Source organism: Choristoneura fumiferana, chromosome 13, assembly GCF_025370935.1.
Source record: "Choristoneura fumiferana chromosome 13, NRCan_CFum_1, whole genome shotgun sequence".
NCBI lineage: Eukaryota > Metazoa > Arthropoda > Insecta > Lepidoptera > Tortricidae > Choristoneura > Choristoneura fumiferana.
Window position 1 is genome coordinate 10,126,473 of NC_133484.1, and position 13,858 is coordinate 10,140,330.

The 13,858-nt window shown below is 37.3% G+C and overlaps 1 protein-coding gene across 3 annotated transcripts in view; it reads left to right on the forward strand.

Moving 5' to 3' along the window:
• LOC141434373 (tachykinin-like peptides receptor 86C) overlaps window positions 1-13,858 on the forward strand; it is a 58,336-nt gene that overhangs the window by 16,052 nt on the left and 28,426 nt on the right. For 2 of the 3 annotated variants that reach the window (XM_074096787.1, XM_074096790.1), the window contains exons 3-5: window positions 5,816-5,958; window positions 7,471-7,684; window positions 12,432-12,566. In XM_074096787.1, coding sequence (XP_073952888.1) covers window positions 5,816-5,958; window positions 7,471-7,684; window positions 12,432-12,566 — 492 coding nt within the window. Of the gene's footprint in view, window positions 1-5,609; window positions 5,746-5,815; window positions 5,959-7,470; window positions 7,685-12,431; window positions 12,567-13,858 lie in introns of those variants that run through there. The other variant, XM_074096788.1, reaches the window with a different exon arrangement.

Below are 13,858 nucleotides of genomic sequence, written 5' to 3' on the forward strand. Positions count from 1 at the left end.
CTGTACAACTTTTTGGTCTTCACCCATATAATGTAGTATTGTACTATATTTCGGGTCTGGGTACTATATACTGTTGAAGAAATATATAGTACGCAAAAATACTACACCTTCAACACCGAAATCTAACAAACAAAATTGCTTATTTTAAAAATGTTTGAACGCGCATTGACATTAACTTTTGAGTGATGCCGAGTACTGCCTTTTCGCAACGTAGCGTTTGGCAACCTGTTTCATTTCGCAACTTTTCATTTCGCAAACTCTAAAACTGTAAATATTTCAGGATTTATTTCAGGGCCATCGTGTTAGGCCCTAATAAATCCTCAGCCTAAACCCAAACCCAAACCCAAAGTCCAAAGACTTAAAAGCAGATTTTTAGATCCCGTAGTCCGTAGTAGAAACGACAACACAAAACCTTTATAGTTTTGTTCTGACCGTACATATGACACACACAGTCATTTTACTCGAGAACTACAAAACATATATGGATAAAATTCGGAGTACATAGGGGTATTGTAATGGCCGCTACCTAGTTTTGGTGTTAAATAATGAAAATCAATATTTCTAAAAACATTTAAAAAATAACAAAGACAAAAATAAGTGAATTCAAGTTCGAGGCAGATTTTAAAAATTATTTCAATAATAGAAAGCTAAAATGCTTAGATTGACAATAAAGGATTTTAAAATACAATTTCTCGAGATGAACGTAGCCTACGTCAATCAAAAATAGTGTAGATTTCTATAAGTGAAAGATTTTTTTTAACTGGTCCTAATGTAGAAGTCACTTATTTCTAACTCCCGGGAATTTTGAATTTTCCCGAGGAAAAGTAGGTAGCCAATGTCAGTCAAAAACTGTAGCCTTCTATTAGTGATAGTGTTATTTATAATCGACTTAAAGAATCGTATCTATCCCTCGGGAACTTTTCGATTTCCCGGGGTAGCCTGGTTCAATTCAATCAAGGACAGGATAGCTTTCTATTGAATTCACTTATTCTTATCCCGCGGGAATTATCCTATTTATATCGTTTAAGAAGTCGCGGGCAAAAGAAACATATAGGTACTTTAACGTTTTCTGGAATTTTACCCCTGAATATGTGAAACAAGAGTTCAAAGTTATGAATTATGATTACTTAGGTCGATTTTTGAATTCCAACAATGTGCACCATCAGTCTAAAATAACGATTGTCTGTGTCTTCCACATATTGCTCCGAAAAATCAATCAAAACAGGAAAAATAGGATTGTACTCGTAGAAAGTATATCTATGCTACGCCGAATTTAACGCGAGCGAAGCCGTGGGTAAAAGCTAGTATAATATAATTGGCAATATCTTCCAGTTTAGTTAATGTTCTGTTGTTTTCCTTGATCTCCTTAATCTCTTTCGAGTTATTACACTGCCCTGTGTTTGTTTTAATTATGTCCCAGGTCTCTTCCATTGAATGCATCGTATCTTCGTAAATCCGTCTTTGCTTCTCGTGAAACCCCTGGCATTTGATTAGTTTCTTGTTTTTAACCGACTTCAAAAAAGAAGAGACTCAAAAAAGGACTATGTTTTTTTTGTGTGTTTCTTACGCGATAATTCTGCCAACTGTGAACCAATTTTCAAAATTATTTTTTGTTCTAAACATAGTACTTTTGGAGCGGTCCCATTGTCACCAGGTTAGGATGATGGAATCCTAGGGAAATCGAGGGCAACCCTCAATTTTTTTTCGTTCTTCTTTTCTTTTGGTTCCTCTGGAGCTTTCCGGTATCTAGCAGTTTCCGGTTGCCCGAGTTGACAAAACGGTAATGTATTTCTAATGGCCCTTGTGCTGCCCAAAAACGCTGCGCCATGTGACGATGGCAGCTCCCACGACTAAGAACCTAACATTTCTGAGTAAGAAAACTCGCCCGATACTTTTAGCAGCCAGCAAGAAAACGACAATACAACTCTTTATTGTACAATATACACTACGAATAATTTACAGGTACACAAAGAGAAAATTACAAGGTAAGCAGTAGGCGGCCTTACCGTTTACGAGCGATATCATTCAGGCAACTAGTATGCAAGTTTGACCTAAATCTGACACCATTATCCATCAAAACACATGTTGATCAAATACAGCTCAAACCCGGCCAGAGACTTCCCGATAGCCATCAAAAACACTAGGCGAATGCCCGCATTTAGAAACGCTAGGTTTCTTATCAAAAGAGACACCCACCATCAGATGACACATTATCCTCAGGCGGTACGAGGGCCACAATATCCGCAACGCGCTTCCAACCCACACTTTAAGCAAGTAAACAAACAAAACATGAAGAAACAACCAAAACCAAAAGGTTACAGGAGAACACGGCACGAAATAACGTTTACTCGTATGTACTCGTATAATGTAGGTACAATGTAAAAAAGGTGTATAGATTAATGTAATTTGTCAGTAAATTAGCAAACGAAATCATGTGCCAGAAAAAACGCAATGTTGTTTTAATAGTATTTTATGCAACTGTATCGTAATAGGGGTCCTTAAAACACGAGTGTGGGTGTAATGTTGTATGCAATCTCATTATGATACAGATTTCTGTATCGTAACGACCAATACGATACAGCCGTGTTCATAATAGAATCCAATGTAATGCTGGTCATTACCTATGGTTTTTGAACGCATAATTGAGGATTTACTATATGGGTGTAGAGAAAATAACATATCAGTACTTCAATATCTCACTAATATTATAAATGCGAAAGTCTGTTTGTTTGTTTGTTACTTCATTACATCTAAACCGCTGAACCGATTTAGATGAAATTCGGTATACAGATAGTTTGAGTTCTGGGGAAGGACATAGGATAGTTTTTATCCCGGAAAATTGCATAGTTCCGGCGGGATTGCGATAATCGAATTCTACGCGGACGGAGTCGCTGGTAACAGCTGGCAACAAACAATATAATAGTATTATTAAAAATTATTCAACGTTTGGAACCTTACAAAAGGCCAGATTTTAGCTGAAATGTATCGTTATAGAATTACACCTCTCCATCTCAATGTCGTAAGCGACATGTCCTGGAACCTGTACAAAAGGGCATGAGTTTGTAGCTTGTGTATGTGTGTGTGTGTGTGTGTGTGTGTGTGTGTGTGTGTGTGTGTGTGTGTGTGTGTCGTTTTTTTACATCTACGTCCTGGGTTTGGCTGTGTATAAGATTTAATTACTTTTAATAGACAAATCATCTCAATCAATATTTAGCAATTTTTTTAGTTAGGCACAGCTTGTTTCTGGTAGGATTCGATTTTGCTCGACCACTAGGTACACTAAAAAGTAGGTACTGAGTAGACGTTTGCTACAGATAATTACAATCTCAAGTTGTCGTCTTAAAATAGCTTAACACCTCGAACGTTGAACTAACTGATGGACTTTAGCTCACAAGCCGTAATTAAGTCTTAAACAGATGTAATTACGAATTCCAAAGCAAGGCGCCACAAATGAGTAGGTACTTACTGATAAACCGCGCTTATGTCACACAAAACTAAATCTGAATCAAAAAAATCCTATCGTCGTATCGTTGAGCAAGCGTAACTATAGCTAAACAAACGAATCATATTAAAAAATTACTCTGAATCGACTCTATCATGACTTCTATAACTACAATACTTTCACAATAAATGACACAATGACATGGCAACGCCTGACGAGGAAAATGATAATGAAAGTTGCGAGAATGTTCTACGGTGGGTTTTGATTCAAATGGTGCGACAGTCGTGAACCCGTCTTTCTTAACGAGTGAACGTATATTATTTTTCGGTATTCCAATACCATTACAGCATTGTCTTTGAAATGTTGATTGTTGAATCACGTTCGTGTACATATGCTACATTATGTAGCAGCTTTCGTGCGACCTTACCCTTTACTATGTCAGCGGACCTCGCGGGCGTGAAAAATTGTGTTTACTTTTACTCTATGTTAGAATATCCGTGAATAATAATGGGAAACATTTTGTTCCCTGTAATCATTGATTTGATTTTGTCAATATCATTTTGCGTGTGTAACTTTTAGATATTATTAGTCTTTAAGAAATCTGCGAAATCGTTAGGTAATTAATTACGGATTCTTCGGTTTTGGTTAATGCCGTGGGTTCAACGTGGATGCAGGCCGCTTCCAAACGAAGCAACTGGAGGTCTATGAGCGAGGCCTATGTCCAACAGAGGACGTCCTACGGCTAATTTGAAATGGACACAAATGGATACCCACAAAATGCCCGTAAATCTCCTTTTTCTTCTTAGTAAGATACCTGATAAAACTCCGTAAAACCCATCGGGAGGTAAACAAATTGCGACTTTCAACGCGATTCTTTTGTACAACTTTTGATTAATGCCCCAACTCGAACGAATACCTGAACTGAACACTACAATTTCAACTTTATTATCGATGTTGGTAGAAGATTTGATTATTATAACGATTTAAATTATTAATTCCAATAAACAAAACAGTTTTAAAATATAAATTATCTGCTTAAAGCTAAATTGAAACTTAATCCTTTCAGAACTCAACTAAAAATTGCTTAATACAAATGAAAAAAAAACCTCCGAGCACTCAATGGACTCGGATTCGACGCACTATATCAGATTTGATAAGGTATCTGTACTTGCGAGAGAGAAATTTTTCATTCCGCGGAAAGTGCGTAAAGCCATCGAGATTGGTCGTCGGCCGAATTTCAACCGGGATAGTGGTTGGACGGTACCTCCGAGTTGGAAAACGGTGTTAAATACTCGTGCTGCGTCATCGGTGTGTGTGAACGTACCTTTACAGAGCGATGTTGTTAGTGTTGTGTGCTACCCTACATTTGACAGTTGTAATGATGATGAAAACGCGGGTAGTTGTGTGCCGGTGTCAGTTTCGTCGGGTAGTCGCGCGAGCAGAGCGGCGGCGCGCAGTGCGCGTGTTGCAGCAGCCGCTGAGTCGGGTTGCTCCGAAGACGAAGGGCTACGGATTAGCCCGAAACATGTCGAGCTAAACTCGATTTAAGACGTCAGTTATCCGGGTCATTATATTTAAAATCCAATGAGCTTAGACTTTTAAATTGTTATAAAGACTCGAAACATTTATTTTCCGTAAAGCTGCTTTGATTTAGACAAAACCTTGAGGTCAAGCCTCAATAAAATTGCGCTAGCCAGCGTTTTGTTTTTGTGTGGAACCTTGTTTGGCAAAATTGTTCATGTCGTCTGATCGAACACATACAAGATAGCGCATTTTTATCGAGGCCTTTACTTATCGTGATGAATATAATAAACTTTTTTAGTGAAAATGGAGAAACATTTTTTGTTTAGTCAATCTATGCTGCTCTAAAAATTATGGAAACGTGACAAAAGATGCTTGCAGAAAAGATTGTACTCGTATTGTTTTGTATAGCTCTTTGTTGTACATAAAACATGTTAAAATAACTGTTAACAAGAGAAAAAGATGTACAAAGGTGAACTTATCCCTTAAAGGGATCTCTTCTAGGGTTCTAGGGTTCTCTTCTTATTTGGAGTCTTTTTCTTCACTAGTTCACCTATGCAAAGTCACAGCGGCTAGCTATAAAGCTAAGCAAGCTCACAAAGCTAGCTATAATAGAGCGGTTTTGCTCTACGTCCTATGCTATTTCTATGGTTTCGTCAACAATTTTCTCTCCGAGCTAGTGCGTACACTATACAAATAGTTCTATGAAGTTACACCGGACCGTATATTATGCAATTTTCTCACTCGGAGCGGACGCTGTGCGTATGTAACGCTCTGATAATGTATGTAATCTCTCAATACTATGCTGCACTTAGCGTATGCACTTGTTAATTATATTTATTTCTTCATCAGAGAAACGCTCGGCAACTGCATGGGGCTCGGGGAGAGACCCTACAGCCCCCCCTGGTGGGGTCAGCTGGCCTGGCTTATGATATTCGCCATCATGCTTCTTCTAGCGGTCCTCGGTAACACTTTGGTCATATGGATTGTTCTAGGTAAGTAAAGAACGCGATGCAGTTGCAAATAAGTGATGAATTTTATATTGTTTTTCAATTCATTCGAAATTTTGCTTGCATAAGGCGAGTGTATCCGTGCTGTTGACGTGAAAAACAAAGAAGCAAGCCTGTGGGTGTTTGACACATAACATGCACGGATATCTATTGGGAGGGTGCGAAGTACCTACTAGGTGGGGGTGATGAAATCTATCGCAGCGCTCATGGTGGCCAAAAGTAGAAATAGTTCTGGCTCTGTCTTCTGTCATACTCATATGAATCTGTCATTAACAAAGCAATTTGTATAGACTTTAACTACCTAATTTTAGTAATAGATGTTTGTGTTATGATGCGAGCTTGAATTATTAAACACTGTCCTTGTTTTGTTCTTAATTCCTCTACATCTCGGACATGTCCAGCAACAATTTTCCTTATGAAACGGTTTGTGGTTGAATTTTTATATTAAGTGATACTCACAAAACCGGTCTTCAAAATGATACTCATTTTGATCTGAAAACATTATTTAATTTATTACTAGCGATATAAGAACAATTATATAATTTTACTTTTATTCAAAGAAACCAATAAGATAGCTTTATCTTTTCGTTTTACAGTAAAAGTACTACTAAACTACAACTAACTAAACATGAAGTAAACAAACCCTGACATAACAAAAATAAAACACACTTTTTGAATAAATTTTACTTACCTCATTTAATTTTAATGATCAAAAATTAATTCACAACCTTTTGTCCACCCTAATCACGGTATCATAGTAATTTTGTATTATAAATTAATACGTTATAGGTTTGATTTTTGTCACAATGTCGCGATGAAATTTCAAAACGTCAGAGCATCAGAGCCATAAAAGTTGCGGACGCTAGGTGGCGCTGATGTCGATTTAGATCAATGTCTGTAGTTTGAAATATCTAGGTGTATATATGCCTATCGATAGTCAATAAAGATTCAAAGTTAACCGGGTAAAATGTTTTGTTTTATAGCTTAAAGGCTTTTTAAATAAAGATTAATAATAAATTATTAAAATCGTAGAAAGATTGAGTGAAAGAGCTATATCATCAAGCAAGACATTCTAAAACATCACCTTTATTATTTTTTTCCATAACCAATTTGCCAATATTTCAACCATTTTAAATTTGTGAAAGTTTACGAAGGTATTGTTGACTATTGAATATTTTAACTGTAAGCTTAAGTGACAGGGGATTCAGGCAGCTGCACAAATTGATGAGTTTTATTGGGTCGCGTAGGTATGTACGTGGTGGGATTAATGACAGTTTATGTTTTCAAAATACAATTCAAAGTCACAAATAATTTTGGTAACCAATCTAAAACATAATTGTACTGCATTCAATTCGAGTTCCGAATGCATCTTCATACGAGTACGTTCTCTTCGAGACGGAGAATTAGATTTGTGAGCGTAAAAGCAATTCTAAATTTCTCTCAAGCGTTTATTTGCCCATTGATTGCTTCGTCTACAGCTAATGCTTTTTCCCACAGCTCACCGACGGATGAGGACAGTAACGAACTGCTTCCTCGTCAACTTGGCCATTGCTGACCTTCTAATGGCTACTTTAAATGGGGCACCAAATTTCGTGTTCCTGGTAACCGCCCACTGGCCGTTTGGTGCTATAACCTGTACAGCCAGCAACTTCACTGCAAACCTCACTGTGTCAGCTGGAGTATTCACTCTAGTTGCCATCACTGTAGACAGGTAAGTTTAGCTTCCCACTATGAAACTCGTTGACGTTAAAAACTCAAATTGAAAATACAAACTGAAATATAGATGCACAGTTAAAATCAGAAAAATAAAACCAGCACTGGGAATCGAACCCAGGTTTTCGGTATTCCGTACCGCGTGCTATACCGCTACACCACTGCTGGTCAACGGTACAGACACGAATTTCCCCTATGCACCTCATATCTCAGCTTGTTTGTTTCTTATTTAGCCACTTAAGCAGTGACGCTAGCGACATCCGTAGCCCTCATCGAGAAACTTTCGGCACTCCATTGGAACCAACCGCTCACCCGGACAAGAGATGTCGTTACAAAGCAATCAAATTAAGATTGGTTTTTTGGAATCTTTTTGTATTTTTTTATTTCAATCCCAAATTTTTACTTTTACGGTCATCCCGTAAAACCTAAATTGAAAATACAAACTGAAATATAGATGCACAGATAAAACCAGAAAAAGTCATTTTTAATCAAGTTCAAGTTTCAAGTTCAGTTTGTATTTTCAATTTCGGTTTTACGGGATGACACACTTTTCACCGCCGCGCCCAGCTAAAGTTGAATACGGGAAAATAGTACCCGTACCGCACTCAACGTACTAAAGTAATAATAGTTTTCTTTGAACGTTGAACGTTAGCTAAACAATAGACGCAAAAAAATGTCTATAAAACCTATATATAATTTAGTACCTACATTTATTTTCTCAACAGATTAAATTGAGGCAAAGAAAGGATGATAAGGGCATTAGGAGGCGACGGAAAGGAATAGCCACTAGAAAGTCTTCCAATTGAAAGAAAAGTAAATTGGATTTCGTCGACATGTACCCAGTGCGATACAAAATTACCTATATTCGTAATACATCTGCTTGGCGACTATGAACAGTACCTATCATAACAACAATACAAAAAAAATACACTCGTATATTGGAACTGACGTGTCTAGTGAGTTTCCATCGATGTTGCATTTCTGCCCTGCTAATTGTACTTGCAGTAATCGTCATTTTTGGGATTTGAACTTTTTTACAAATATGACATCTCAAGGGGCCTGTTTTACTAACAGATCGAAACGTTTTGCTGCACCGGATTCGATACCTCTTTGCCAAGTAAGTACGGTATCTGGGCAACTCTACTAGTTATAAGCAGATGGTCCGACCGAGTGCGTAATACCAAAGTTTTGCGGCGAGCCAATGTATGTGGCATTGAAACATATTCCACGCGTCGACATCTTCAGTTGCGCGGTCACTTATCTCGTATGGCAGAAGACAAAGTGGCTAAGCGCATCTACTATCAGATCTTGTGTTATTAATTGCCTATTTTCTCACAAATGTATTGAAAAACGTCGTATGATACAGCAGTGGTGTAGTGGTATAGCACGTGGCACGGAATGCCGAGGACCTGGGTTCGATTCCCAGTGCTGGTCTTATTTTTCTGGTTTTTCTGTGCATCTATATTTCAGTTTGTATTTGCAATCATTATTTTAGCCGAAAGAAGCTGCATTGCTGGACATAGACATTCTTATAAGTTTAAGGTAAACTTTTTATTTTTATTTTTGCTGAAATAGAAGAATATTGTTTCGTTATTGTCTGTTTTATTAAATATTTATTGACTATCGAAGTTTATTTTAATACAACACTGCCACATGTATACTTAACATATTATGTCTCTTTCAGTGCGGTACGGGAAACAATTATCCGTAAATTGAAGTTTTCGTAAAATGGTCATGTTTTCTAAATTATTATCATCCCAGCCTATATACGTCCCACTGCTGGGTACAGGACTCCTCTCAGAACAAGAGGGCTTGGGCCATAGTTCCCACGCGGGCCCAGTGCAGTGGGAACTTCGCACGCACCATTGAATCGCTTCACAGGTTTGTGCAGGTTTCCTCACGATGTTTTCCTTCACCGCAAAGCTCGTGGTAAATTTCAAATGTAATTCCGCACATGAATTTCGAAAAACTCAGAGGTGCGAGCCGGGGTTCGAACCCACGACCCTCTGCTTGAGAGGCGATAGGTCAAACCACTAGGCCTCCACGGCTTCAGCTCCGTGTTTGGGTATGGTATCAGCATACGTATCAACATTTTCTTCAGATTTCTGTTGATTTCGACTGTCATTTTTCGGGGTTTGATTTGTGATCCACTGTTGAGCAAAGGCTTTACCTTTTTCACTTCACTCACTCAAATTATAGCTCCGAGTTAAGTACGACAGCAGCTTGTAAAAAGAGACTATAATAATCTAACTCGTACCAAAAAAATAATTCTGTAAAGGGATTTTTCATAAAGTTACAGCCATTCAAAGTACACAATATGAATGGGAAAATACTAGCCACAACGCACCACGGTAAACTTTGATAAGACTAAATATTTCCCGTAACGCACCAGCAGCAGAAAGTCCACCAAAATCATTGCCGCAGTTAACGTGTTAATGTTATTTCGAATAAAATATGTACTTAGACGGTCTTAAAAATCACAGTGTATTGCACTTTGATAGGCAGATTTTAGTTACACCTATCTGTGCAAGATTGCACAACCTTTTAGAGTCTTTTAGGTTTTAATACATCTTTTTATTGTCTATGGATTTTTGATATGTGACTTTGATTATACTTTTGTTCCAACGGAAAACCAGTGCCTATTTATTTAATCCGAAATACTATCTATGTTTAAGTTGCAACCGTCTGATAGTAGAAGAATGAATAAACTAACGAAAGTTAATTTCAGTGTTGTTGCAATAGCGATAGTTTCGCTATCGATAATTGACCTTGAGAAACCAGTCGATAGCGCAATAGTTCTATCGAAAATATTGATATGCTGCAATACTATCGATAGTCATCATCAGCCGGAAGACGTCCACTGCTGGACAAAGGCCACAATGAAGGCCCTTAGAACGCCACAATGAACGACAACTCGCCCCTTGCATCCACGGGTTTCTCGCAACTCTCACGATGTCGTCAGTTCACCTGGTGGAAGGCTAGCTAACGCTTCGTCTTCCGGTTCATGGTCGCCACTCGAGGACTTTTCTCCCCCAACGGTTATCGATAGTATCGATAGTATCGTCAAGCGTTGATAGTTTTGATAGGACTAACGATAGTATGAATAATTTTCAAGGTCAGGATAGTATGGCGATACTATCGATAGACTATCGCTATCGCAACAACACTAGTTAGTTCCTGGATGACTAATAACGAAAGGTAATTTACCCTTAACCGCGTACGTGCGGTATCTCAGACCTTAGCAGGTTTAAAAATGATACTAATTCGATGCAATCGCGGCATACAAACTTCGAATGACTTTGTACCTTTTCTTGGGGGGCAAACAATGGCTGCCATATAGTTGACATGTTTGGAGTCCAAAGTCGTTTATTTCTTTGAATTTAGTGACCATAATACCGGTGACAGCGGTCACCAAGACCTTAGGTAGGTGGCTGCGTAATATTCTTACGTGGTCTCCCAGACCGAACGTAGGTGGTTGTGTTTGTTTTATTTGCTAACATTTTAAGTATAATTCATGTTTATTTTTTAGTAAACATGCTTTTTAGTGACACAGTCACAAAATGTGGTTACAAAAAGTGTCGTTCTTGAATGCAAGAGAGCAAATGTTTAAACGAATTATGTATCATCTGTCGACAAATATGGTAGTTTGAGAGTTAGCAATTTTATAAAAATAAAATGTTTCTGTAAAATTAAATCAATTGAATAGCTTGGTTGATCATTCAATTTGATGAGACTTTAGTATTAATCTTTATGTTATACTGTTACTCTGCTTTGAGGAGTCGTATCCCCTTATGGTAAGTAATTTTATAGTAAGAATAGGAGAACTACTGAAATGCGTTAAGTTTATAAAAAAATCTTTTGATTTATTTTGTAATTTTTATTTTGTTAAGAAATAGCATAGACTGCTAAAATGGTTTTTAATACTTTTTTAGGTCTACTAGACCGCACAAAGGTGGTTGTGTTTCTAAAACAGGACGTAGGTAGTTAATGGTTTATAATATTGTTAATGACTACGGCTCGAGAAAGTTAAGCAACTCATATTGGAAAAGTTAAAGTTAGAAGACGCTCCAAAAAGTACTTACGAATTCACAAACTTTGATATACCTAAGCCCCAAATCTTCACTTTCAATGGCCACATAAAAACGTTGACACTTACAATATTGAAAATATAGAATGTTCGACATTTGCAAACGTAAAAGCTATTGTGAACTAAGTTAAGGCATAATTTTAATTAAATATGTAATATTTGGCCTGTAATTCAAAATGGTCGAGGTTTCACGCAATTTTTAAACAAAATCTCTAATATTTTGGATAAATTGTTTTTATTATGTTGAGTGACTTTATTATTCCGATTTTCGAAATACTCTGAATACGTTTAAATCTTTCGTGATTTTCACTCATATCTGCTACAATCGAGTTTTATCAGAGTGACTTCAGTCTACTCGTGACCACGGCCACTGTAATGTAGACGAAACATGTTAGTGTGATACTCTGAGTAAATTGCTTCATTTGCGACATAGTGTCGATATTTTATTGAATATGCTGTTATGATAATCACAATGTTTTGATACCTAATACTTCTGACTTAATTGAAAACTTGTTGAAAGTGTTTTGATTGGTAATGCTTCAGTTTACTTAACATGTTTTATTATATTTTTTTCCGTATGAGGGTTTCACACTTTTTTGTCATATAGGTAACCATTTTTTTGTGATCTTAATACATATAATGTATTATATTTGTACAGATACGTGGCCATAGTGAAACCTCTGCAACACAGACTGAGCCGGAAAGTCGCGCGTGCGGCGCTTCTCACGGTCTGGTGCGCGAGCGCGTTGCTTGCTCTGCCCAGTCTACTCTACTCTGATACTTATAAGAAACAGTAAGTTTTCAATTCATAATAATTAGCTAAAATTAACGATTGTGTATTTCCAGTGATAACGACAACTCTGCATTGGTCTCTCACTATGGGCCTTTTTAAGAGGCACTTAAAACACAATGGAGAGAGCTAATTATGTTGGGGGTTCATTTGCGAGAGGAGATCCGCAGGCAAACCAAAGTAACCAACATAGACCGAAGAATTGCCAAGCTCAGGTGTCTTGAAACAATCACAGAGCTGTCTGGCCATACTAGGATTCAATCCTTAGACCTCTACCGTCATTATCCAGGGTCAATATTCACGATGCAGTGCAATTAAAGATCTCACTTTTGCAAAAGTGAAGTGTTTTTATAGCATAGGTACCTACATGAATACGTAGGTACGAGTTTGTAGACTATAGTTAGCTTTGTTTAATTTTAATTTCACGCGCCTTGTCAGCCAGATTTTACTGAGCGTCATTACATGACCATGTATTGTATAGTTAGGTACTTGTTGAATCCTAAAACCAGCTGAAAATGTAGACACTGAAAAGTCAAAAGTTTCGGTCATGTAATGTAATTAAAAATCCCAAGGAACACAAAATTCTCGATACCATTAGACAAAAAGCAGCGTCCTTGACACGTGTCCTGATAGTAGATTTAATACCTACGTGTCTGGGTGACTTCCGTTAATTTTGATCCAATACCTTTTGCTTTGGTTATTTATCACCAATTTCGCAATCTCGGTTCGTTACTTATTCAAAAGTAACTCGTATTCTCTCCTACACTCATGCCATAAAGATTTTTATGGCTGTTACAGGAAAAGCACGCTTGTTTAATTTGTTGGAAATAAATTGGAAAGTACTCACAATTCAGTATTTTAATCTACAAATGGGTTAAATGATAAATGAAAATTATATGGCATCCTATTGATAACTGGATAGTGTAGTTATTTGTTCCCTGACTGTAAGCTGGGTCCTAGGTTTCAATCCCGGAAGGAGCATAACGTTAATGAATATGATGGCTTAGTACAGTCGAACAAACTTATTCATGTACCAGGATGGAACTGAGACACAGTTACTTTCCCATTTATAATATTAGTAAGTAAGTAAATATTAAAGTAAATGTGCTTTGGAAGTAGTATAAATTATAATAAAGTAAGCTACTTTGCAGCCTGATTCCAACGCAGTCCTTGCTGCCATTTTCTCATTAAGAGAAACATACGAGTACGTGTGTGTACACCGTCTCTCGTATATAACCCGTCGTACAAAAGCACTGTCAATTTATTTTATTTACACAATGTCATATAAGTTCTGT